Source organism: Octopus bimaculoides, chromosome 1, assembly GCF_046866305.1.
Source record: "Octopus bimaculoides isolate indiv1 chromosome 1, ASM4686630v1, whole genome shotgun sequence".
NCBI classification, from domain to species: domain Eukaryota; kingdom Metazoa; phylum Mollusca; class Cephalopoda; order Octopoda; family Octopodidae; genus Octopus; species Octopus bimaculoides.
Window position 1 is genome coordinate 164,691,911 of NC_142928.1, and position 25,457 is coordinate 164,717,367.

The following is a 25,457-nucleotide window of genomic DNA, read 5'->3' on the forward strand; positions in this document are numbered from 1 at the left end:
ATGGATAGTAAAGTCAACCTTGATGGGTTTTGAACTCAGAACGTGGCAATGGGCGAAATGCTGCTAAGCATTTTGTCTGGCACGCTAACGATTCTGCCAGCTCACCGCCTTAATAATAATAATAATGATAATTATAATTCTTTTTATTAACGGTACAAGGCCTGAAATTCAGGAGAGGGGGATAGTCTATTTCATCAACCCCAGTACTTAACTGGTACTAAATTTATTGACCCCCGAAAGAATGAAAGGTAAAATCGACCTCGGTGGAATTTGAACTCAGAATGTAGCGATAGGCGAAATACTGCTAAGCATTTCGTCCAGCATGCTAACAATTCTGCCAGCTTGTTGCCTTAATAATAATGATGATGATAATAATAATAATAATAATAATAATAATAATAATAATAATAATAATAATAATAATAATAATAATAATACTCCTCTGGGATATGCCAATACACACAGATAGAGAAATTAAGACAAATAGACCAGATATAGTTGTCAAAGATCATGAAGAAAAAAAAAATGCTTTCTAATTGATGTATCAATACCAGCAGATGACAACGTTTCCCTAAAAGAAATGGAAAAACTTTCAAAATACAAAGACCTGGAAATAGAGGTAACTCGAATGTGGAATCTAAAAACAGAAACAATTCCTATTATAGTAGGTGCCTTAGGTATAATAAAAAAAATATTCAGACAAATACATCACAAAAACACCAGGACTTACAAATATATATAACATACAGAAAATTGCACTACTGGGCACTGCACACATCCTACGCAAAACACTTTCAATACAGTAAACATAAGAGCACCACAGCACATACTCAAGGCGCACAGAGCTGTGCTCGGTAGTGAAGTGAAAGCACGTTATAAAAATAAAACTACTGAACAATAATAATAATAATAATAATAATAATAATATACAACATTTATGGTCATGACATGATACTCTTGAAATGCACATTGAAAAGAAAACTAAAAATTATATACTCTTCATTCTAATTGAATAATATTATAATGGTGTACTAATGAATTATGTATTTAAGCTTTTTTCTTTGCATTAAAAGTAATAGAAAGACTGGTTCTAGACTACCTTACCTAAAATCACTTTCTCTCTCCTGTTCTACTTTCAATCGCAGGGGCTCTTTTGGCTCCTTAGTCTTTCATCATGGTATAAGTACCTTGCAAATGATGAAAGCACCCAGTACACTCTGTGCAGTGGTTGGCATTAGGAAGTGCATCCAGCCTTAGAAGTCATACCAAAATTGAGACATTCGAGTGTGGCATGGTCCTCTCTCTCATTGGATCCGGCTGATCCTCATGTTAATAGAAAAAGTGGATGTAAAATGATGATGCTCTTTCTCTCTCTCTCTCATATACATACACCTTCTAGACTTGTTCAATGTTTTAAGTCAAGCTCACAGTTGTTTTTGTTAACTGAATATACTGAATGGTGTAGTTAAAACAAAATTTCTCATTAAACATCAAATAATTAATATTCGTCTATTTTACAACTTGATCTTTTGTGTGGTAAGAATTCATAATAGTTTGAATACCATATACAACGGAATATGTGTATGTATGTATGTATGTGTGTATATATATATATATATATATATATATATATATATACACACACACACACACACACACACACTATACATATCTATACATTTGTAGATATACATATATATACATACAAAGAAATATATATACACACACATACACTTGGTGTTAATCTGTCAAATAAAACAAAAGCCATGTAGTAATAATATTGATCAGTCAGTCTTTAGAATGTCTGTCCACAAAACAATGCAAAGTTCTCTCTCATTCTTTCCAAAGCAGACAGAACAGACCAAGTTCTTGAGTATAAAACAGTGCATTCATCAAATGTTTTTAGCTAGAAAAATCTGTACATATGTGCTATAAAGTATCTGAAGTTCTTGAGGTCATTTATAAATATAGATTGGACAATATAATTTGACAATGTATGTGTGTGTGTCTCAGCACTGCATTGCTTCTACAGAGTTTAATAATAAAATGAGCCAATTAAAGTAGTTTGTTCAGAAAATAAAGTTAACTGGAGTTAATGTACTTTTTTTTTTTTTAAACTTTTGTTCTTCTGATTATTAAGCTACTGCTAAAGATACTAATTCTCAAAGTATAGAAATCACAATTTTAGCTTACTTTTATCTGGCTTTTATCTGTTATTTTATTTTAGTTTTTGTCTGTGTGTCGGTGTATATATTATGTACATGTATATGCCTGTATTTATATGAATGTATGTATATATGGGTGCTATATATATATATATGAATGTATGCCTGTGAACTTACATTGTTTTTGCATTTATATATATACGTGTGTGTGTGTATATATATACATATGAAGCATTGTGTGTGTGTGTATGCTTTTATTTATTTATTGATTGATTGATTGATTCTTCACTGACTGGAGCATAGATCAATAGCCATTTTAATGATGTTTCTTAGGTGGCCATCTCTTCTACACATCTTTCTCCCCAATAAAAAAAAAGGTTAACAAGATCTATTATTTGAATTTTTTCAAGTCTCTCTCTGCCTGTCCGTCTCTCTCTGCCTGTCCGTCTCTCTCTCTCTCTCTGCACACCGACACACACACATATACACATACATGTGTATGCTTTCTGCATAGTATATTTGTTATCTTTTTTCTATTTGATTGTCCAGCCAACCAGATTGGTGCTGACAGCAAACAGGATGGGCCTGCCTCCAAACCTGCCAGTACCGACTGGCGAAAGCGAGTTCGTGGCGAGTACATGCGCCTTTGTCAAGTGAAGCGGTTTAAAAGAAATGATGAGGTTCGGGTAAGTATAGACAATTCACATACTGTGTCTATGACAGGAAATTGTGTGTGCATATGTAAAGGAATGGCAGAATCAGCAGGGTACCAGACAATATACCTTGTGGTATTTATATTCTTCAGTCAGATACTCACCGAGTTCTTTTTCTTTTATTGAGTAGTAGTACCTCTACAGCAAAAAACTTGTTCTGTTTTGGCATGTTCTCTCATAGTTTTACTCATCTTTTGATATAAAGTTGCCCTTTTGGGGTTCATAATCTTGCAAACTGCATAAGGGCCTCGCTAGTGCTGGTGGCATGAAAAAAAAGCACCCAGTACATGCTGTAAAATGGTTGATATTTGGAATGGCAGCCAGCTGTAGAAACCATGCTAAAACAGACACAGGAACACAATGCAGTCCTTGGACCCATCAGATCTTGTTAAACTTCCCAACCCATACCAGCATGGAACATGGGCGTTAAATGATGATAATGATGACCACAATCTTTCTTCTCCTGAGACAGCTAAAATAAATATACCAGGATTGATGTAATTGACTGTACTCTAGAAGTAGGTGCCCCAGCATGGCCACAGTCTGATGGGAGAAACCAGTAAAACAATTCAATAACCTATAAATACCAGTGTTTTATATTACAGGATTGACTTGTTTCTTCTGTTAATTATTTAGCTGTATCCTCCAAGTATGAAAGCCAAGTTTGGTGCTTGTATGTCATATAAAGAATATATCAATATATGCTCTTCAACCTACAATTGTATTGAATTACTCTTTTTTTCATTTGTGTAAATTCTTTTGTGTGTGTGTGTGATAAAAGGATAGAACAGGGAGATCAGATTAATCAGTCGATTACATCAATTCTAGTAATTGAGTGATACTGTATTTTTAATTGACTTCGAAAGGATGAAAGGTAAAGCCAACCATGGCAGAATTTGAACTCAGAATGTAAAGAGCTGGATGAAATGCCACTAAGCATTTTGCTCAACATGCGAACAACTCTGCCAGCTCACCACCTTTTAACAGTAATAACAAGAGCACTGAGAGAGCACAAAACTCTGCCAAGACCACAACAACATCCTCTCAACAATTAGCTGGAGATGATTTTAAAAATGAAAATATCTGAAATAAACTCAATTGTTCTCACAAATGAGGAAACCAGAAATGAACCTGACCGCTCTCAAAAATTAAGTTAAAAAAAAAAAAATACGAAAAAATAATCTAGAATCCTTGTCTGGTACCCAATTGATCCCAAAATCAAATCAGTTCGTGCCAGTCACAAGGCCTCCCTGAAAGTTTCATCCTAATCCATCCAACGGTTCTTGAGATATAGATATCTTGTCCACGGACAAACAAACAAGCAAACACAACTTAAAACAATACCTCTGCCTTTGCTAAGGTGGTGGTAATACGTCAATGAGAGTCAATGTGGAAGCCTTTACCTGAGTGTTCGACCTACTAGAAATAGCAATGAAATTTTCTTCAGACCACTCTTGGCTATCATTGAAAATGAGTGAAGCAAAGAACCAGAGCAGTTGCTCTGGTATTTCTTTTACTAACATTGAAATGATGTAAGGCAGTGTTGACCTCAGGAAGATTTGAACTCATAGCACTGAGACCCAGAACAGATATTGCAAGACACTGTAGGAGCTTGTGAAACCATGTGGGTTTTGGGCTCTGTCCTACTGCTTTGCACTTGTAAAAGTATTTTCGACTTCATCCTCAGGCTGAACAATGCCTTGTGAGTGTACTAAATTTTCCTAACAATGCTATGTTAGTGTCCTGAACTGAGATACTAATCTGTGTGCGTGTGTGTGTTTAAACAGAAAAATGAAATAAAGAAATTAGAAAGCACTAATGTATGTTTGAATGTAGAAAATGATGGTGCAGGACTGCTAACCTTTCACCTACCTCCTCCTCCTTACGTTGCTACTGAAACACCAAGAGAACATGTGAAACCAGTCCTGATAAGGAGAGATAGCACTCAGAGATTGGATTTGAAAGCTGAAAGGAAGTTATGATGTGGAACAACCTTCTCTCATCAAGGAAACAATATGGAGCACTAGCAAACGGTTGCACCTAGGGACAACCACAATTCATTGCCACAGATCAACACAAATGAAGATATACTGTTGGCATCCTGTGTTCCACAAAGAGTCAAAGGAATTAGGAAGAAGAAGAAGAAGAAAGAAATTTTAGATGTAATCTTGTTATTTGTGGTGTCTTTATATATTATGGTCTATGATGGCAATTATCATTATACACCTAGTGAATTTTAGTAGATCAATAATAATCTATCAGGAGTTATTGTTTAACTCTGGCCAGTCTTCATCATGTGCAGTTATGATCAATTGTGTTCCACTTGTGGCCAACTTTTCTTTCTATTTTGTTTTCTCTAGCATATATTAATTATTAATATTGTTATTATGGCCAATACCAGTGTCATGTAACTGGCACAAGTGACCAGGTCCTCCGGCAATATACTGTGCTTGAGAAGACCTGTCAAACCAAGTGAGATCATAGTCGTGGCCGATACTGGTGTTTCATAACTGGAACCCCTGCTAACACTCTTGGAGTAATTGGCAATAGGAAGGGCATCCAGCAGTAGAAACCACGCCAAATCAGATGGGAACCTGGTGCATCTCCCCAACTAAACTGTTTTCAGTCAAACCATCCAACCTATGCCAGCATGGAAAACAAGATGTTGAATGATGATGATGATGATGATGATGATGATGATTGTTATCATGTAGAGAACACTAAGTTGGAAATGTTGATATTGTATGTCAAAAATAAATACTTATTCAACCATATGCATCAATGCTGTTTTATGTGGTTCCTTGTTAATAAATTAAAATCTCTCTCTCTCTCTCTCTCTCTCTCTCTGTCTCTCTCTCTGTCTCTCTCTCTGTCTCTCTCTCTCCATCTCTCTCTCTCTATCTCTCTCCATCTCTCTCTCTCTAAAATCTGTTGACAAAAACAGGTTCAGTGTCCAGTCAACTGTACCGAGTTGCCAGTATCCTCTGATTATCCCATTCCTACCCTAAAAGACAGTGCATGCCCACAGCTTTAGGATAACCAATTCCAGTAATAGATGCTTAAAATAAGACTTTCACAACCATCCTGTGTTCTTTGATCCTTTTATACACCTGTTTTACCTTACAGTGTGCATTTTCCTCCAATCGTAAACTAATCAATGATGAACTGGAAAAACATAATTGCTGGTGGAAGGAACAACCCAGCCAGCCTCTTCATGCTCCAGAAACTTTCAGTCAAATACCAGTTACAAGAAAAGTAAGTTTTAATTCTTTGATATGATTTTGCCTTTATTTCACTCCTTAATGCTTTATCCTCTAAATCATGCACATACATTAATGTGTGTGTGTGTTGTGTGTGCATTTGATGGTGTAAAAGACACATAGGCATATTATATACACCCCAATGTAGGCAGCATACATTCAGGGAAATGTGTTTTTTGGGCATTAAAACATGAAATAAAGGTTCAACTTTGCAGATAGGGCCCAGGGGCGAATTTTTGAGATTCTTTTTGGAAAAAATGCACCTTGCATGCCATCAAATACAGTGTAATCAAAGGACATATTAAGTATGTCTACCTGCTGGAAATAACAGTCAAAACTCTTATTTGAATAAAAGTTTTGACTGTTATTTCCAGCAGGTAAATATACATAGTATGTCCTTTGATTAGTTTTAATCCTTCAGCTATTTAATGCTTTTGGCGGGTGGGCAATCACTTATATTATTGATTCTGTTATTATCATTTTTAAATTGTTACACTAGATAATAACAGAGTCAATGGTATCTTCACAAATTATTTCTTTTCCCGTGAATTATTTGCTCCATATTGAAATACATACATATATATATATACATATATATATATATATATATATATATATATATATATATATATATATATATATATATATATATATATATATATATATATATATATATATATAGTCCCACTGTGTGGCGCCTTATGCAACTGTCTTCTACTATAGCCTCATGCTGACCAAAGCTTTGTGATTGGATCTGGGACACAAAAACTGAAAGAAGCCCATCATATGTGTGTGTTGCTGTTGTGTCTGTGTTTGTCCCTCCATCACCTCTTGACAACTGTTGTTGGTGTGTTTACGTCCCCATATCTTAGCAGTTCAGCAAAAGAACCAATAGAATAAGTATACGGCTTTAAAAAATTAAGTCCAGGAGTCAGTTTATTCGACTAAAAAAATCACTTCAAGCTGGTGCTCCAGCATGGCCGCACCAAGTGACTGAAACAAGCAAAAGAATAAAAGATGTATATATAAGCACAGGAGTGGCTGTATGATAAGTAGCTTGCTTACCAACCACATGGTTCCGAGTTCAGTCCCACTGCGTGGCACCTTGGGCAAGTGTCTTCTACTATAGCCTCAGGCCAACCAAAACTTTGTGAGTGGATTTGGTAGGAGGAAACTGAAAGAAGCCTGTCGTCTATGTATATGTATGTAAGTATGTTTGTGTGTTTGTGTTTGTCCCCCACCAACATTACTTGACAACCGATGCTGGTGTGTTTATGTCCCCGTAACTTAGCAGTTTGGCAAAAGAGACCAATAGAATAAGTACTAGGCTTACAAAGAATAAGTCCTGGGGTCGATTTGTTCGACTAAAGGTGGTGCTCCAGCATGGCTGCAGTCAAATGACTGAAACAAGTAAAAGAATAGAACACACACACACACACACACACACACACCTGTATGTATGTACATATATATAAATTAGTCTTTTCAGCCTAATTAGGTTGGGTATTCTCTAACATTTATCAGTTGAAATTCATTAATTGCATAACATTATTTACTAACTATTCAAAATAATATTCTTGCTTCCCCAATAAATTTCTTTTCTTTTTTTCTTTTTTTTTTTTTTTCATTTTCTTCTTTCTTTTTTTATTTCTGCCACTCACTTTTTAGTGTGAAGTTGAAAGTGGTATGAGCTTCCCTCATCAGATGGCACCATTGAGAGTAATGAATGCTTTAAAACCAATTCCGACCATGTATAGTTGGGCTCCACTCCAACAGAACTTCATGGTACTACTTTACTTTCCTTATTTCTATAGAGTGTGCTCTTTTTGATTTTTATACCTTTGGCTGTTTCAATTCAAAAGAATTTAAAATATCTAATGTGAATTCAAATCTTCTTTGATCTTCTTCCTATCTGAATGATTGCCTTCAATGCCATGTTTTTTTTATTTGTTTCATAATAATCAGTCTTTTCTTATAATTTGATGTTGAGATTTTCTTTTCATTATTCCTCCATCTAATGTTTAACTCCAGTTTTATACTTTTCATTTTATGTTTTCAACATATTTTTATGATTAAATTCAACTTTATGCCTTTCATTTTTATGTTCTTTTTTACCTATTGTTATATTTAATGTCATTTTATGTCTTATTTCATTTTTTTTTTCAACTATTTTTTTATGTGCTCTCTCTCCCTCTCTCAAACTTCCCCTCTATTTATAATATTTAACTGTTAATGTCTGTCATTCATCACCTCAAATCACATGCTGGACCTCGTGTCTTTCAAGGTGGAAGATGAAACAATACTTCACAATATTCCATATATGGGCGATGATATTCTAGATCAAGATTGTGCTTTCATTGAAGAACTATTAAAAAACTATGATGGGAAAGTCCACGGTGATAGAGACACAAAATTTATAAATGATGATCTGTTTATGGAGCTTGTTGATGCTTTATGGGCCAACTATAATGATACCGACCCTGAGCAAAGAGAACTGTCTTCACCCTCTTCACAGAACACAAATGATGGCATAAAAACAGAGTTAAAAGGTAAAGAACTTTCCCTGTTGAATAGAAGTTTCTTTTATAGAGTCTGAAAAATAATTCATCCTAATTTATTGTCTCTTGCTTTCACCACTTCTCTCTCTCTCTCCCTCCCTCCCTACTTCTCTCCACCTTTCTCTCATACTGTATGGTAAACAGATAAATCTCCTCAAACTTGGATTACCAAAATTTCTTGAGTCATAATTATATCAGTGCTCTTCTTTATTTTCTCTTAATATCAGCATGTGGTTAATCATCGTTTAACATCCACTTTTCCATGTTTGTATGGGTCAGGCAGAATTTGTTGTAGCTGATTTTCCTATGGTTGGATGCTCTTCTTGTTACAACCCATACCTGTTTCCTAGCAAGGTAATATTTCCTGTGGTTAGACAAGTTTTTTCATGGAAGAACAGATATGCAGGACATTGTTTGCATGAAGGTGATCCTCATTTACAGCTATCACACGATGTCAAGACCAGAGTGCACTTAAAAACAAACACATGCCTCGCTGCATGCAGTTTCTGCCTACCAAATCCAATCATAAGGCTTTGGTCGGCATGAAGCTATAGTAGAAGACACTTGCCCAAGGTGCCATGCAGTGGGACTAACCCCAGAACCATGTGGTTGGTAAGCCAACTTCTTAACTGCACAGCCTTGCCTCACTTAAACAAAGGAAAGAGAAGAAATGTAATGATCTCCTGAAAATGGAAGTAAATGTTTGGATTATTGGTTATGCTTCCAGAACAACAAATACACTAATTACCTTCAAATGCAGTGTATTATTATTATTATTATTAATAATGAGTAATCAAGGGGTAAGAATAGCTGTGTTGACAAGAAGTTTGCTTCTCAGTCACATGGTTTCAGGTTCAGCCCCTCTGCATGGTACTTTAGGTAAGTTGGAAACTAAAAGAATTTTTTCATGTGTGTGTTTTTGTGCTTCCCCATCTTGGACTTCATGTAATAGTTGCAAAGAAGTGCCATCTTTATACAAACAATGTCATTAATTTCCAATTTTTCATGAAATCATATCCAATCATGGCAAATATTAATTTGCTTGGAATCCAGGTTATTTCTTTATAACTGGACATGTGGGTTCAGTACAGGAAGGGCATTTTGAGGCATAAGATTTATCTTAACAAATTTCATCTGACCCATGCAAGCAAGGGTAAGTGGATGTTAAAACATTGATGCTGATGAGGATGATGATGATGATCTTAACTGAACATGATTTATAACATTTTGTGATGTTTTCAGCTCAGGCTGTATAATGCACATAACTTAAAATGTATTCTCTAAGGACAAGAGCTAAGTAGAAGCAATATTTTTGCATTTTAAATTCTTTTATATCTTCTGGATACTCTAGTTTTCTACTACTTTTAGCAACTTGGTCGTAATTTGTGCCTCTATATATTTACAAAGATATCCTACAAGTGATGATGTTGTGTACTCTTGGATCAGCCTAATCTGACAGATCTTTGATAAAAAATGCTCCAGCCATAACCATCCAATCTGTTTTTTAAATACCGTAGAGTACAACTTGATGAAGATTTGGCTGCTCTGTTTTTTGCATATCAATATACCATATAGAAGTTCTTATGTTGACTCATTGTTTAGTCCCAGGTCAGGATTAATCAAGGCTTTCACCAAGTACAGGTCCTCAGAGATTCTGGATTGGTTTCTGGTGTGCTGGTAGACTACTGGGAGTGAGGTACCCCTTATCTTTTTTTAAAGCATTTCTCTAGAACCCACTTCAAATACAGGCTATGTCTGCTCTGATAACCAGTAGTGACTTGGTCAGTGAATCCTGTGTGATAATCAACAATTGACAGCAAAATGAGCTGTTTCTCTCCTTGTAATTTCCCAAACCTAATAAGAGAATATATGGTTTACCAATCTTATGCTCAAAGCAAGCTGTTAAAGCATTTACAGATAAACACCTCATAGTTTTCCAATTTTATAAAACTTTCAACAATATGTGGAATAAACAATGTTTAATGCTTTAAAATGCTGTAAAAGTAATTCTGTTTGGTTGGGGATATACTGTATTATATTTTATACAACATAAAATGTTTAGAAAAATATGTTGTGTATGCATGTGACCAGGGATCACTAAAACTCCAAACATGGACTCCACACCTCTACTGTTTTAAACAGCATTCACGAGGGACATGGTGAACTCGGTCAGAGTGGCTCAGCTCACTCCAAATAAGTAGTAAGTAGAGGCCTTCACCATCCAATCTTTGATTCAGACACAGTCTGTCTAAGGGATCTGTTATTTAATATTTAGGATGCTGTCTCTTGTCAGTTGAGCAATCATAAAATTAGTGATTCCTTTATTGACTCATTACACTAGCTGTCATAGAATTTAGTTGTTCTCTGATGGGGATGTATGGAGAAGACTTTGCACATAAGGTGTTAAACTCATTCCTTTGTTGCACAAAATCATTGCCAATGCTCTCTGAGTGTTCATCTTAATGAAAACATGAATGGAGCCTATATTTCTTTTGTTGTGCTGAGTGTATTGAGCAAAAATTCTTAAAGTATTTTGAATTTCCAGTTGAAGTGATTTCACTTCATTTAGCATTTGGGATAGGCATAAGCACCACAATATCCTTAGAAATGTCTTATTAAAAGTAAAGAAACTCAGGAAATGAAACGAATCCAGGATTTCTATTTAGATGAATTCATATTGTACCTGGATCAATTTATACCTATTTATGCTTCAGTGGTTAATAAAATGAGTACCAGAAATATAGTGCAATTTATAATCAAATCAATATTCGCTGAGTTTTCAACAAGATCTCTTAATGAAAGTTTATAGGGTATTGCTTCTAAGGGAGGTAACTCTGTTAAATAGCTGCATTAATTCAAATTATTTTCCACTATCTGCTGTGTTATCTTGTTGAAAATTTCAACAGGCTGACAATTTTCATTGATTTTAATTATTGCAGTAAAATATGGCTATTTTCTTGCAAAAACTTATTAATTATTCTTGTTGTTTCTGTCACAAAAAAAAATTTACTTTTCTTTTCTGTGCACAAATCAGTCTTGATAAAGTTTATAACAGACTAGACACATATTTTCATACATACTTCTGCATGTGCAGATTAGCCTGTAATTATATAAACAGTAGAGTAAAACAGCCAAGTAGATAAAACTCTGAACTACCAACTTGTAGGAGTTTCATTTCCTACTGCAACCATTTGCTGATTCCCCCGATCATACTTTTAATTTTAAACATGTAAGCCTAACTCTAATTATCAGTTTAATGTTTTCTTAAAAAAATAATTTTATACATTATTGCCCTACCCTCGCTACTCTCTCTTTCTCTCTCTTAAGAAGGTTATTTTAACTGTATATTAACTCTTTGTACAGGAACTGAGTATACTAAGACTACCCATTTTTAATAGTGGGGTATTTTGCAGAATTCTCCACATTTCATACAGTGTAGAGTGCACATTTTATTTATTAACTGACAAGAACTGAATTGCATATGATTAGCCTGTTATGTCACTGGCAAAAACAAAATCAGCACAGTAAAAAGGCTTTATATGTACGTTGTTTAAATATAACCCACTAATATTTTTGGTATTCTTCCTTTCTTCATCTGTTTCATTTTTTTAGAAGATGAGGTGGATAAGTCCAGAAAGACTCCACCAGCTGACATCATTTTCCAATCAATTTCTGCTATGTTTCCTGACAAAGGTACCCAAGAAGAACTAAAAGAAAAGTATGCAATTTTTTTATAATACAGTTTTTAGATATATGTATATATATAGTTATTTATTCAAATTTTCTCTTTATGCAGTAATGTTTCATGAATTTTTTTTTTTGTTTTTTTTTGTTTTTCAACTTGCAGACATGAGACTACATAAATCTTGTTAAAAGATATCTTATGAAATGTAAGATGTGAGTCGAGAGAGGGAGAGTGCACGCTCTCTCTCTCTTTCACTCACTCACACACACACAAAATTCTGGGTTCAGTCCCACTGCATGATACCTTTGGCAAATATTTTCTACTATAGCCTTGAGCCAAACAAAGTCTTGTAAGTGGATCTGGTTGATGAAAATTGAAAGAAGGTTAGAGTGTGTGTATGTATGTATGATATGTACCTTTGTCTAGATCTCATGTAGTGTTTGTAAATGAGCATCACTGTCACACAAGCAAGGTTGTCTGTTTCCAGGCTTCTGTGAAAAATATGTCTGGCCATGGGAAAGTATTACCTTGCTTGGAAACAGGTTGACTGTTGGTAACAGGAAGGGCATCTGGCTGTTGACACTTTGCCTCAACAAATTCTGTCTGACCCATGCATGCATGGAAAAGAAAATGTGAGCATTAAAATGATATATATATATATATATAGAGAGAGAGAGAGAGAGAGAGATAAATTTTTTTTAATAATTTGAAACAAAATTTGTAGTCATTCATACTCTGTTTCAATCATTAATCTGTTATTAGGGCTTGGTATTTTGATAGAATAGAAATGTTTGTTGTTGTTTTTGTTCTTTGGTGAAATTTTTCTGTAGACATTTATGTGACCTCTATTCTGTTTCTAGGTATATCGATCTCATGGAAACTCAAGACCCCAATAATATACCCCCTGAATGTACTCCAAACATTGATGGCCCAAATGCTCGCTCTGTACCTAGGGAACAAACCATGCATTCCTTCCATACGCTCTTTTGTCGAAGATGTTTCAAGTATGATTGTTTCCTACATCGTAAGTATAAGTCATATGTTTGAGTATAAGCATCTAAATCTAATCATCTCGTCTTTAGCAAAGGTTCAAATGAACCAAACAGTAGAGCTCTCTGACTTAGGGTTTGATACTGTCTGTTCTGATCTCACATACTTCCAGGTAGGAAAATTAATTTTTTGTGGTTCAAGGGTACATCAAATGTGTATTACTCTTACTCTTTTACTTGTTTCAGTCATTTGACTGTGGCCATGCTGGAGCACCGCCATTTTTAGTCGAGCAAATCCATCACTTGATGTATGTATATAATAGGTGAGCTGGTAGAATCATTAGCACACCAGGCAAAATGCTTAGCAGCATTTCGTCTATATGTTCTGAGTTCAAATTCCAATTAGGTCAACTTTGCCTTTCAGGGTTGATAAACAAGTACCAGTTGTGCACTGGGTTTGTCGTTATCGACTTATCCACTCCCCCGAAATTGCAGGCCTTGTGCCAAAATTCGAAACCAATATATGTATATTATATATATATATAGGCACAGGCATGGCTGTGTGGTTAAGAAGCTGCTTCCCAACCACATGGTTCCGGGTTCAGTCTCACAATGTGGCTCCTTGGGCAAGTGTCTTACTATAGCCTCAGGCCAACCAAAGCCTTCTGAGTGAATTTGACAGACGGAAATTGAAAGAAGCCTGTCGTATATATGTGTGTGTGTGTATATATTTATTTGTTTGCCCCTCACCATCGCTTGACAACAAATGTTGGTTTGTTTACATCCCTGTAACTTAGCAGTTCTGCAAAAGAGACTGATAGAATAAGTACTAGGCTTACAAAGAATAAACCCTGAGGTCGATTTCTTTGACTAAAATCCCTTTAAGGCAGTGCTTCAGCATGGCCACAGTCAAATGACCAAAACAAGTAGCAGAATAAATGAATATAATAACCAAAAATCCTTTGAAAGTCCTGAAAGTTTTTGATCTCTTGAAACTCAATAACTTATTCTCCCTTTGCAGTCTCACCAGCCTGATAAGAGAATATATGGTTTACCAGTCTTATTCTCGAAGCAAACCATTAAAACATTTGCAGATAAAACACCTCTCATAGATCAACACTTTCAGATGTTACAGTTTTATAAAATTGTCAGCAATATGTGGAATAAACAATGTTTAATGCTTTAAAATGCTGTAAAAGTAATTCTGTTTGGTTGGGGATATACTATATTATATTTTATACAACATAAAATGTTTAGAAAAAAATAATCAAAGTATAAAAAAAGAGCAGTATAAAATATAAATATTTACAACAAACAAATCAAAACATGAATGACAAAAATGATTTAAATGCTTTGTGCAAAATTTACTTCACATAATCATCATCATCCTCATCATCATCGTTTAACATCCGTTTTTCCATGCTGGCATGGGCTGGACAGTTCGACTGGGGTCTGGGAAACCAGGAGGCTGCACCAGGCCCCAATCGGATCTGTCAGTGTTTCTACAGCTGGATGCCCTTCCTAACACCAACCACTCCGAGAGTGTAGTGGGTGCTTTTTACATGCCACCGGCACAAGGGCCAGAGGAGCTAGCATTGACCACGATTGGATGGTGCTTTTTACGTACCACCAGCACGGAAGCCAGTCAAAGCGGCACTAGCATCAGCCACGTTTGGATGGTGCTTTTTACGTACTACCGGCATGGGGCTCGCAACTACAATTTCCATTTGATTTGATTTTGATATTGCTGATGTTGATGTTGATGTAAATATTAGGAATACTAATCATCTGCTATCAAATGTTTCAACCAGCAGTCAACATGCATCACTTACCTTTATTTTAAACAATTTTGTAGATTTTTAAATACTATCTAGGTAATAGTAGTAGCAAGGTAAAAAGTAGAGTTTTCACCATTGAAACTGACAAACAAGTTTTATTTTTCACTCTTTTTCTACCACCTTTGCTAGTATTAAGTGACCATTATGCTCATGCATTAGTATATATTACCTTAGTTCTTTCAGAATCGTTAGCACACCAGGCAAAATGCTCAGCATCATTTTGTCTGTCTTTACTTTTGAGTTCACATTTCACTGAGGTTGACTTTGCCTTTCATCCTTTCAGGATTAATAAAATAAATACCAGTTGAATACTGGGATTGGTGTAATTGACATACCCTTTTGTTGGTATTAAGTGAGCCTTACACTCACACATTTGTATATATGCATAAACAATGCCATTTCAGGAATCTTTTTTTTTTTTATTAGATGACCCTTTGAGCCCTGACTTTCTGAACCTTATTTTACCATATACCTGGCACTCCACCGGTGCTACAGTATAGAGAAACATAAGCCACCCACTAGTAAACCGGTGTTATGGGCTTAAAGGGTTAATGACCAGAAAAATCTATTCCATTCATATATATGTTATAGGTTTGAAGGTCTGATGTAATTAACTTTTTCAGACTACCATTTCCTGCCATTTGGTTACTTGTTGCCCCTTTTCTTTAATATTTAAAGAAAAGAACATAAAATTTTTTTCATAGTTCTGTTTTTTGTTTCTAAATTCTATCCCATTCTGTTTCTTACATTGGTTCCTCCTTTTATCCAACTTATGCATGAGTAATTAGAGATGAAATCATTAGGTTCTACATTACCAGCCAAATGCCTTCCATCCTACTTTTTTTTTTCTCTCAATTTTCTGAAAGTATTAATATGTATTACTTCATTTAGATTTTGGTATGTTGGGTTTTTTTTTTTTTTGTCAACTCTCTCTCTTTGTTTTGCAGCTTACCATCCCACACCAAGCATGCTTACCCGTAAAATGCCAGAGAAAAAGCAAGAAGCAGAACCATGTGGAGAAACTTGCTTCATGCATTTGGTAAGTACTAAAACTTATATTTCAGCTTGATCATCATGTATCATCATCATCATCATCATTTAACATCCATTCTCCAAGCTGGCATGGGTTGGACAGTTTGACCAGAGCTGGCAAGCTGGGGAGGTACACCAGGTTCCAGTCTGATTTGGTATGGTCTCTACAGTTGGATGCCCTTCCTGATGCCAGCCACTCTACAGTGTGTGCTGAGTGCTTTTATGTGGCACTGCATGGGCGCTTTTACGTGGCACCACCACAAGTGCTTTGCACCATCAACAGGATTGATCTTAACACTTCTGCTGTGGGGTATGGGTCTTTTGGAGTATGGCCAGGCACCAGGTATCTCGGTCCTTTCATCTTGCCTGAAAGGTTGAAGCAAGTTAGGTTCTTATTTTATATCTTCACTGTCACAGTGCACCCTGCACAATAAAGCACTGCTTGTCTGAGTACACAGTACCTTCCTCCACTATACGGAAGTCTGGTGTATCTAAAGTTTGTGAATTAGACCTAATTATTCAACCAGTTAAATTATAAGACATAGGCGGTAACCCAATTCTTTATCAATACTTATTTTGATCTTGAGATAGAGGAAGGACAATAATATTGGATGATGATTTCTATACATTGTCAAACTGTATATTGATGAGCCGATCATGTCGCAAGGTTCACAGACGGTTGGTGGACCCATGCAGTTGTCGAGTGGTACCCACGCAAGCAGAAGACGCCACTTGGAAGACCTCCAATCAGGTGGGAAGATGATTTAAGAAAAATGTTTGAAGCAACTTGGAAGGGAATGGAGCAAATGCTATGGTCAGTGAAGTCGACTTGGCACCAGACAACCTGACCGATCCAGGTGATATTGACAAAACAACTAGTTAAGATTACAGTAGGTTCTTGAAAACTTATTCAGTCACAGCACCACTGAATATTTTACAGAGCACTTTAGCTTGAAATCATTAAACTTAACAGTATGGATTTATGTACCATTTACAGTATTTTGTAACACACCTTTTAATCTAAGTCTGTTGTATCTGTTCTCAGTAGAATAATCTGGGCTATGTGAAAGTTTGTTTCACATACATGTGCATTCCAGTGATAGAATACAAACTACTGACTGCTCTCACTGTTGTCTGCTACTACTATTACTACTACTACATCATCATTATCATTCATTTAATGTCCATTTTCCATCTATTCATATTTTAAACTTATTCCACAGAAATTGTTAATTAAAGTATTATTTTGTTTCTTCAGACTGGCTATAAAGAACAAACAAATGGTGAACAGCATGATGGCAACAAATGTGATGGTAAAGCTGGCCTCGAGAGGTCAGAGCGTGCAAAGACCTCCCCTACACGCACTGTAGGCAGGAAACGGAAAAATGGCCTTCCTGCTAGTACAAATGGTGAAGACAGCGAGAAGAGTAATGATGCTGGTATAGTAGTTTCCTAAATAACTTATGATAATTCTAAAGTTGTCTTATTACTGCAGTTATATCTCATAAGGGAGTCAGTCTGTAGACATTTTAGAGGTTCTTTAATTTTCCATTCTTACTTTTTTCTTTATATTTTTCTTGTTATTTTTTACACATTAGCTCTGTAGTTAAGTTGCTTGCTTCCTAATTATGTGGTCTTGGATTCAGTCCCGCTGCACAACACCTTGAGCTAGTGTCCTTTACTATTGCCCTGAGCCTTGTAAGTGGATTTGGTAAAGGAGAAACTGAAAAAAGCCTGTCTCACACACACGTGTGTGTCTGTCTGTATGTGCCCTTGTCTAGGCATTACATGATGGTTGCAAATGAGCTGCAAGTGGTTTCTCGTCTTTTGTGAAAAACACGTCTGATCACAGGAAAATATCTCCTTGATTGGAGTCGGGGTTTGGCGAAAGAACATCTAACTCATTCTCAACTAACACTTATCATTTAAAAAAAAAAGGATACATCAGATTTAGTTTATCTGACTAAAAGGCATTATGGTTGAGACTACTATGGTCATAGATCTGTTCTGTCACAGCTGATGTGGAGCTAAACATCAATCAGTTGATAAAATGGCTGTTGAATTTTCTTGTAAATAATACATTGGGTTGACCAAAGCCTCCTAAGTGGATATGGTAGGCAAAAACTGAAAGAATCCTGTCGTATTTGTCTGCGTGTTGGTGTCTCCTTATCTTGACATCATGAGATAGTTGTAAATGAGTGTCTCTGTCATAAAAGCAGTGTTGTTTCTAGTGTTCTGCAAGAACGTGCCTTGCAATAGGGAAATATTACCTTGGAAACAGGTGGGTGTTGATGACAGGAAGGGCATTTAGCCATAGAAAACCTGGTCACAGAGTCTAATGATATTTTCAGATGTAGTAATTATTCCCTGACAGCAAGGTGAACCGAAGTTTTTGGAATTAAGTGTCCAACACGGAGACACAATGAAATGGCTGCAGCAGACTAGCAATCATGAAATTTGGAAATTCATTGGTTCCAGCTGGGGAAACATACAGACCTAGGTGTTTCTATGCATGTGTGTATAAAGTGGGGATGGGGGGAGGGTCAGTACTCTTAAGCAGTAAAGTAACGCCATTATCAAAATACATACCGTAGTTATCCTAGGTTTAGAATATTTTACAAAGTGTCTTGTTTGATCTCTCTTTCTCGATTTCTCTCTCTCTCTCTCTCTCTCTCTCTCTCTCTCACACACACACACACACAAGCTCAGTGTATGATTAGCCTTTAAAGGCCTGTATCCAATGATCTCATTAGTTACAAGTTGCAGTACAAAGTAATTAACAATGTATCTGTTGTGCCTGCACCTGTATTAAGTTTAACTTCTTAACTATATGATAAGCATTGTAAAAATTATCTGATCACAGATTCCTTGCTTCTTTTAAATTATAAACACACACACACACACACACACATGTATATACTGTATTTTCCAGTTTACAAGTTAATGGAGTATATTGTGTAGACATGTAGTATAAACATTCCAACATGGCCACCATCCTTCCAAACCCTGTTGCATTTCACTCGGAAATTTTGGTCGCTAAAGTTTGACTTCTGTGCCAGAAAATATAGTCTAAAGTGATTCCGTGGTTAAAAAATTAAAATGTGCTGTTTTTGTAACTTGTCATACAATTTGTAAGTTTTTTGTTTTATTATTACTGTTTATTTATTTTTATTTTTATTATTACCATTTCTAGATTCTGAAATAATGTTCCCAGTTCGCAAGAAGCCAACCAGTGATGAATGGAGCGGGGCAGAAGAATCCCTGTTCCGAGTTCTCCATGATGTCTACCGCAATAATTACTGTGTAGTTGCTAAACTGATAAGCTCCAAGAACTGCATGCAGGTATAGCTTATGCATGGTTCTAAATGAAAATTTTGCTACGGCTATCTGTTTTCAAGTAACTGCCTTGCTGTATTTAGTCATTTTCCTTTACATTCTGTGTTCAGTTCCTGCCACTGTCGAGGTTCAGTAAGATAAATATCCTTCATCATTATCTACTTCTTTCATGCTGATATGAATCATACAAGAATTGTTAAGGCTATTATTTTTAGATGGAGAAAATGCCTTTTATCTGGCTGTTGCCAGTAAGACATTCAAGCGAGATCGTTGCTAGTGCCGATGACTGGCACGTAAAATACACCATTTTGAGCATGGCCGTTGCCAGTACCTCCTGACTGGCCTTCGTGCCGGTGGCATGTAAAAGCACCCACTACATTCTCGGAGTGGTTGGCGTTAGGAAGGGCAGCTGTAGAAACTCTGCCAAATCAGATTGGAGCCTGGTGTAGCCATCTGGTTCACCAGTCCTCAGTCAGATCATCCAACCCATGCTAGCATGGAAAGCGGACGTTAAACGGTGATGATGATGATGATGATGAAGTTGATGAAATATGTACTTGTCAGTTTGGTTCAATTTAATTCACTGTCTCTCTTTATTAAAATCTTCATCATAAGTTAATAATAATAATTTTTGTTTTGCTGACAGAATTTAACTTGTGTCAGACAGAAATGCTTGGCATTATTTCTTCCAGCTATTCTGTATTCAAATCCCACCATGGTCAACTTTGCTGTTCATCTTTCCAGGTTCAACAAAATCAATTACCAATCAAGTACTGGGGTCAGTGGTACCAATTAACCCCTTCTCATTAAAAGTATTGGCCTTGTGCCAAATCTTGAAATTGTTATTATTATTGTTGTTGTTGTTATATGAAAACTCACAGCTTATTTTGCTGGGTATGCTGGAAAGTGTCAGCTGTCCGTAGCCAGCAGACTAAGGTGACACTTGTTGCTACATTGGGATGACATCTCTTTCTGGGCTAGTGGTGTATCATTGTCGTTGCCACCGCCACCGCCGTCATCGTCGAGGCAAGCTGGCAGAATTGTTAGTATGCTGGATAAAATACTTTGTGGCTTTTCTTTTAGCTTTACATTCTGAGTTCAAATCCTGTTGACTTTGCTTTTAATCCTTTCAGGGTTGATGTAATTGACTTCCCCACTTCCCTTGCAGATTTCAGGCCTTGTGGCTACAGTAGAAAGGATCATTATCAATAATATTAGAATTATTAGCACGTTGGACAAAATGCTTAGTGGCATTTTGTCTGTCTTTATTTTTCTGAGTTGAAGTTCCCCCAAGGTTGACTTAGCATTTCATTCTTTTGGGGGGTCGATAAAATAAATACCAGCTGAGTATTGGGGTTGGTGTAATTGACTTAACTCTCCCCCAAAATTGCTGGCTAAAATTTGAAACCATTATTATTATTATCATCATCATCATCATCATCTAGGTGGCGAGCTGGCAGAATTGTCACTACGCCGGGCGAAATGCTTAGCAGTATTTTTTGTCTGTCTTCACATTCTGCGTTTAAATTCTGCTAAATTTTGCTTTTCTTACTTTTGAGGTTAATAAATTAAGTACCAGTGGAAGACTGGGGTTGATGTAATTGACTAGTCCCCTCTTCACCAAATTTCTGGCCTTGTGTCTTCTGTAGAAAAGATTATTATTATTATTATTATTATTTTACATTTATTTGAAGGAGTGAGCTGGCAGAATCATTAGCATTCCACCCGTTGCTACGTTCTGAGTTCGAATTCTGCTGGGGTTGACTTTGCCTTTCATCCTTTTGGGGTTGATAAAATAAGTACCAGTTGAACACTGGAGTCAATGTAATCGAACCCCCACCCCCACCCCCAAGCTGCTCTTGTGGCAAAAATTGGGAATAATTATTTTACATTTATTTCATCATCACCAGTTGTGAAGTAACCATCTTTTTCTTTAGGTTTATCAGTTTGCTATTAAAGAAACTGCCCACATTCCTGATCTGAAAGAGGACCGTACTCAAACACCACCCAGAAAAAAGAAAAAGAAAAACAGGTAAGTCCCTCTTCTATTACCTAGATAGAGCCACTTCACCTTCGAAAAATTTAAAGCAGGTTAGAATTTCTAAATGAAAGTGGCCGATAGTTTTTTTTTTGTTTTTTTTTTTTCTAGCTCCAGCCATCTAAGTTCTAATCCAACTAAACTAAACACTAAATTTTAGAATATTCTCTAAAATTACTTTGTACTTAAGTTGACGCAGTAATCTTTTTAGTATTTAATAATATCTTTAGAATATAAATAACATTTAATATTGAATTAGTTATAACATTTAGCGGAAACATCCATTTCATTAATATTTGTATTTTCATAGCTTAAATTGCTATAAAATCAGTTATATGTGATGGTGAAGCTACATATACATACTTATAGTGTGCAGATGTTTAATTATTTTCAAGAAAATAAAAATGAATGCTTATTTTATATTCCAACCGTTTAACAAGTAACATCATAAACTGTCTGTAATTCTTCCCACGTAAAATGATCTTTTATTGTAATGACCAAATAGGAATTGTTGTTGGCTTTCTTATCAGTAATTCTCATATTGCTTTACTTCCTAGTATAATTATCCAGAACTGAAATAATGTCTGGTCTGGTCATAATTGCTGACCAAACAAAGAATCACAGACAGATCGTGACATTTATTTATTCTCTAGCAAGCTGTGTTCAGTATTTTTTTTTTTTTTTTTTTTTTTTTGAAAACTGATGGGGGAAAAAAAAAAATAGAATTCCCTGTAGTTTATTTTTGTCAACTGAATATTTGACAGTTGAAGTTGTTACTCAAACATGGTGGAAATTATAAGCATTATGATGATATGACTAACTAGCTAGGCAAAAAAAAAAAAAAATTATGTGTGTGCTTGTGATAGTGAATTACAACAAAAATTGAGTGCTCTCGACATGTAGTCATTTTAGTTTAATGCCAAAGAAGAAAGAAAGAAAGAAGGGAAAAAATCTGAAAATTAGCAGTTCTAAGCAGATTGTCATGTTTCTCTGTTGAAGTATTTTCTACTATTATCTTAGAAAAGTCTTTTGTGAAGACATAATTTGTTAATGTAATATTCTTTCTACTATTGACACACGAATGAAATTTAATTGTAAGAAGTAATGAGAAGAGTAGTTTTTATAGGGAAATTGCTTAGAGAAAACAGTTGTGTGTTCATGGTAATATTTATGAAACATTTAGGCTCAAAATAAGTCCTTAGACATACCTTGTTGTACTGGTGATACCACTTATATATGTTGAGTTACTAGACATGCAGTTAAAAGGTAAATATTGTTAGGATTCTTGCAAATATCTAAGCCTAAAACCCCCACAAAGCATCAATTAGCCTGGAGCTATAGTAGAAGCTACTTGCCCAAAATGCCACACTGTGAAACTGAACCTAAAACTCATGTTTGCAAAGTGAGCTTCTTAACCACATAGCCATGCCTCTATAAAGAAAACAAGTGATCCCAGTGAGTGAAGCTGAGGAGTGGAGTATTAGAAAACACTGACCATGATAGTAAATATAACATTAATTTATCAGTAAATTCTTTCCTAGATTTATTTCATAGAAATTGTTTTACAACATAATTACATATATGTATATATATATATATATATTGTCTAATATTTAGTTTAAAATCTATTGTTTATCAATGTTCTTATGTAATTGTTTATATATTTTGAATTATAAGAGAATGTTGATAATTTGTTCTTTAAATTATTTTCCCTCTGTACTGAAATTTGCAAGAAAAAAAGAGCAAATCTATGATGTTTATATATTTAAAACAACCCACAAAGAAGCCTTTAAACCAACTCTGGTGGGCCTTTTTAGCCAGTTGATGTTTAAAAAAATCCTATTCTATATTTTTATAACTAAATCTTAGGAATTGTAAAAAAAAGGTATTTTTGATATATTCTGTGCATTGTAGATGTCTATCCAATTTATTGCACATAAATGTTAGCTACAAAATCTTATATGGAACCCAAGGATCATATGGACTCTGTTTAGGACCACTGCTGTAAATGATCGCTTGGTTTCGAAAGAGCTTTCAAATTACATCTCATCATCATCTTAACCCTTTCGATACCAACCCGGCTGAAACCACCTCTGGCTCTGTAGTACAAATGTTTTGTTTTCAAAAGTTCTGAATTATAATCTCCCTCCAAACCTTAGTCACAATTTATGTTCCTAACACCAGATTAATTCTTTGTTATATTTAAAATTAATTGAAAGAAACACAAAATAAATACGGTAACAAGAGGGTTAAATGAAGTATAAAGTATATGTGATTGGACAATGTAATACTAGAGATGCAAAAAGACATGTTGGTCATGACTGTCCGTCCTTGTATCACTCTCTCAAATTTCTACCAAATGTATTGAGAGAATGCTTTCAGAGCCATATATTTAATACTAACTTAAAAGCTGCATTCTGTGTGGACTTTTAAGCTAGCCCCTGTTGCAGGCTAATTGGGCCTGTGACCCAAAACTGAAGAGAGCAATAATAATAAAGCATTTATTGATACCCTACCAATATGGTATTATTTTAAATTCAGTTTAAATGCAAAACTTGTCAGTTCACAGATTTTTGGAGTTCTTTTAAAATTTGAATTTTGAACTGTTAGCATATAATAAATGTTCATCCAGACCTGATATTTTCAATCCCAGGATCATCCTGATTCTAAAAAGGTATGATATATCTATATAGAGCAAATGTAGAGTGGGATTCAGGGGTCCCGGATAGACAAACAGACAGAATTTCGCATTTATTATTATAGACAGGGTTAACTACAGGTGATCTAAAAACAAACAAACAAACACCCATATTTTGTAGGGTTAACTACCACGGGATATAATTCAGTGTATTCTATACCTGTTCCATTCCCATTTTCTGCATCATTTGCAAACAGAGAATATTGTCTGTTAATGGATTGGGATTTCAGGTATACCTTTAAGATATACTTTACCACATCTAATACTACGTCCATTCCACTAAGTCTGTTTAGAAGCAATTATATAAACTGAGTTTAGATATAATGTGTGTTGGCTGAATGATAGAGAGGATATTTTCAAATTCTCCTTTAACCTGAAACCTCTTGCAAATTTGCTCAGAGGGAAAATCATTTACTTTTCTGATATTGTGCATGCTTCAAACTATTGGTATTTATTTATTTGTTTGTATGTTGTACATATTTATGTGCCTGTCTGTCTATATTGTACTAACTATTGTAATAATAATAACAATCATTGTATGCCTTAAGGTGCTTGCATGTTTGTCTGTATTCTACCTTGCTCTTTGCTTTGATCCACTTATCCATCATCCAATATCTTCTTTCCAGTTGATATTATGATGTGCTTTGAAACAACCTATTTTCTCTGTGTGTGTTTGTCTAGGTGCATGTACATATATATACATACATACACACACATACACACACATACACACACACACACACACACACACATACACACATACATGTTTGTGGTGTAAGGGTCAGGGTCATTTTAAGTCAAAGCTGCATTCTTAGCCATTGTGTGAAAGGAAACACCTTTAAAATGTATTTATCCTCATATACTTACATATATGTGTGTGTATTTAGAGAGAGAGAGAGAGAGAGAGAGAGAGAGATGTGATGGGGTCACAAGGTTGAATTTAATCGTTTTTATTTATGGTTTTTCGTATTTCCTTATTATTCTTTTACATTTAGCTTGGAGCTGTAATGTTCCCAATTTCGTTATTTCAAAACTTTCTGAGCTTTATCTTCTAAGAAAATGATAACATTGGTTTCATTTTTACCACATTTTGTAATAGGAAGCAAGGGATTATGGGAGTGATGCTGTAACTGAGAAAACCTGAT

At 35.3% G+C, this 25,457-nt stretch overlaps 1 protein-coding gene across 9 annotated transcripts in view; it reads left to right on the forward strand.

The window, feature by feature from the left end:
* The window catches only part of LOC106874217 (histone-lysine N-methyltransferase EZH2), a 180,982-nt gene that overhangs the window by 134,177 nt on the left and 21,348 nt on the right, over positions 1–25,457 (forward strand). For all 9 annotated transcript variants that reach the window (XM_089362081.1, XM_089362088.1, XM_089362102.1 and 6 more), the window contains 10 exons: positions 2,715–2,851; positions 6,005–6,133; positions 7,807–7,923; positions 8,423–8,687; positions 12,309–12,414; positions 13,242–13,405; positions 16,156–16,247; positions 17,499–17,679; positions 19,434–19,582; positions 21,514–21,608. In XM_089362081.1, the coding sequence (XP_089218207.1) occupies positions 2,715–2,851; positions 6,005–6,133; positions 7,807–7,923; positions 8,423–8,687; positions 12,309–12,414; positions 13,242–13,405; positions 16,156–16,247; positions 17,499–17,679; positions 19,434–19,582; positions 21,514–21,608 (1,435 nt within the window). The remainder of the gene's footprint in view (positions 1–2,714; positions 2,852–6,004; positions 6,134–7,806; positions 7,924–8,422; positions 8,688–12,308; positions 12,415–13,241; positions 13,406–16,155; positions 16,248–17,498; positions 17,680–19,433; positions 19,583–21,513; positions 21,609–25,457) is intronic.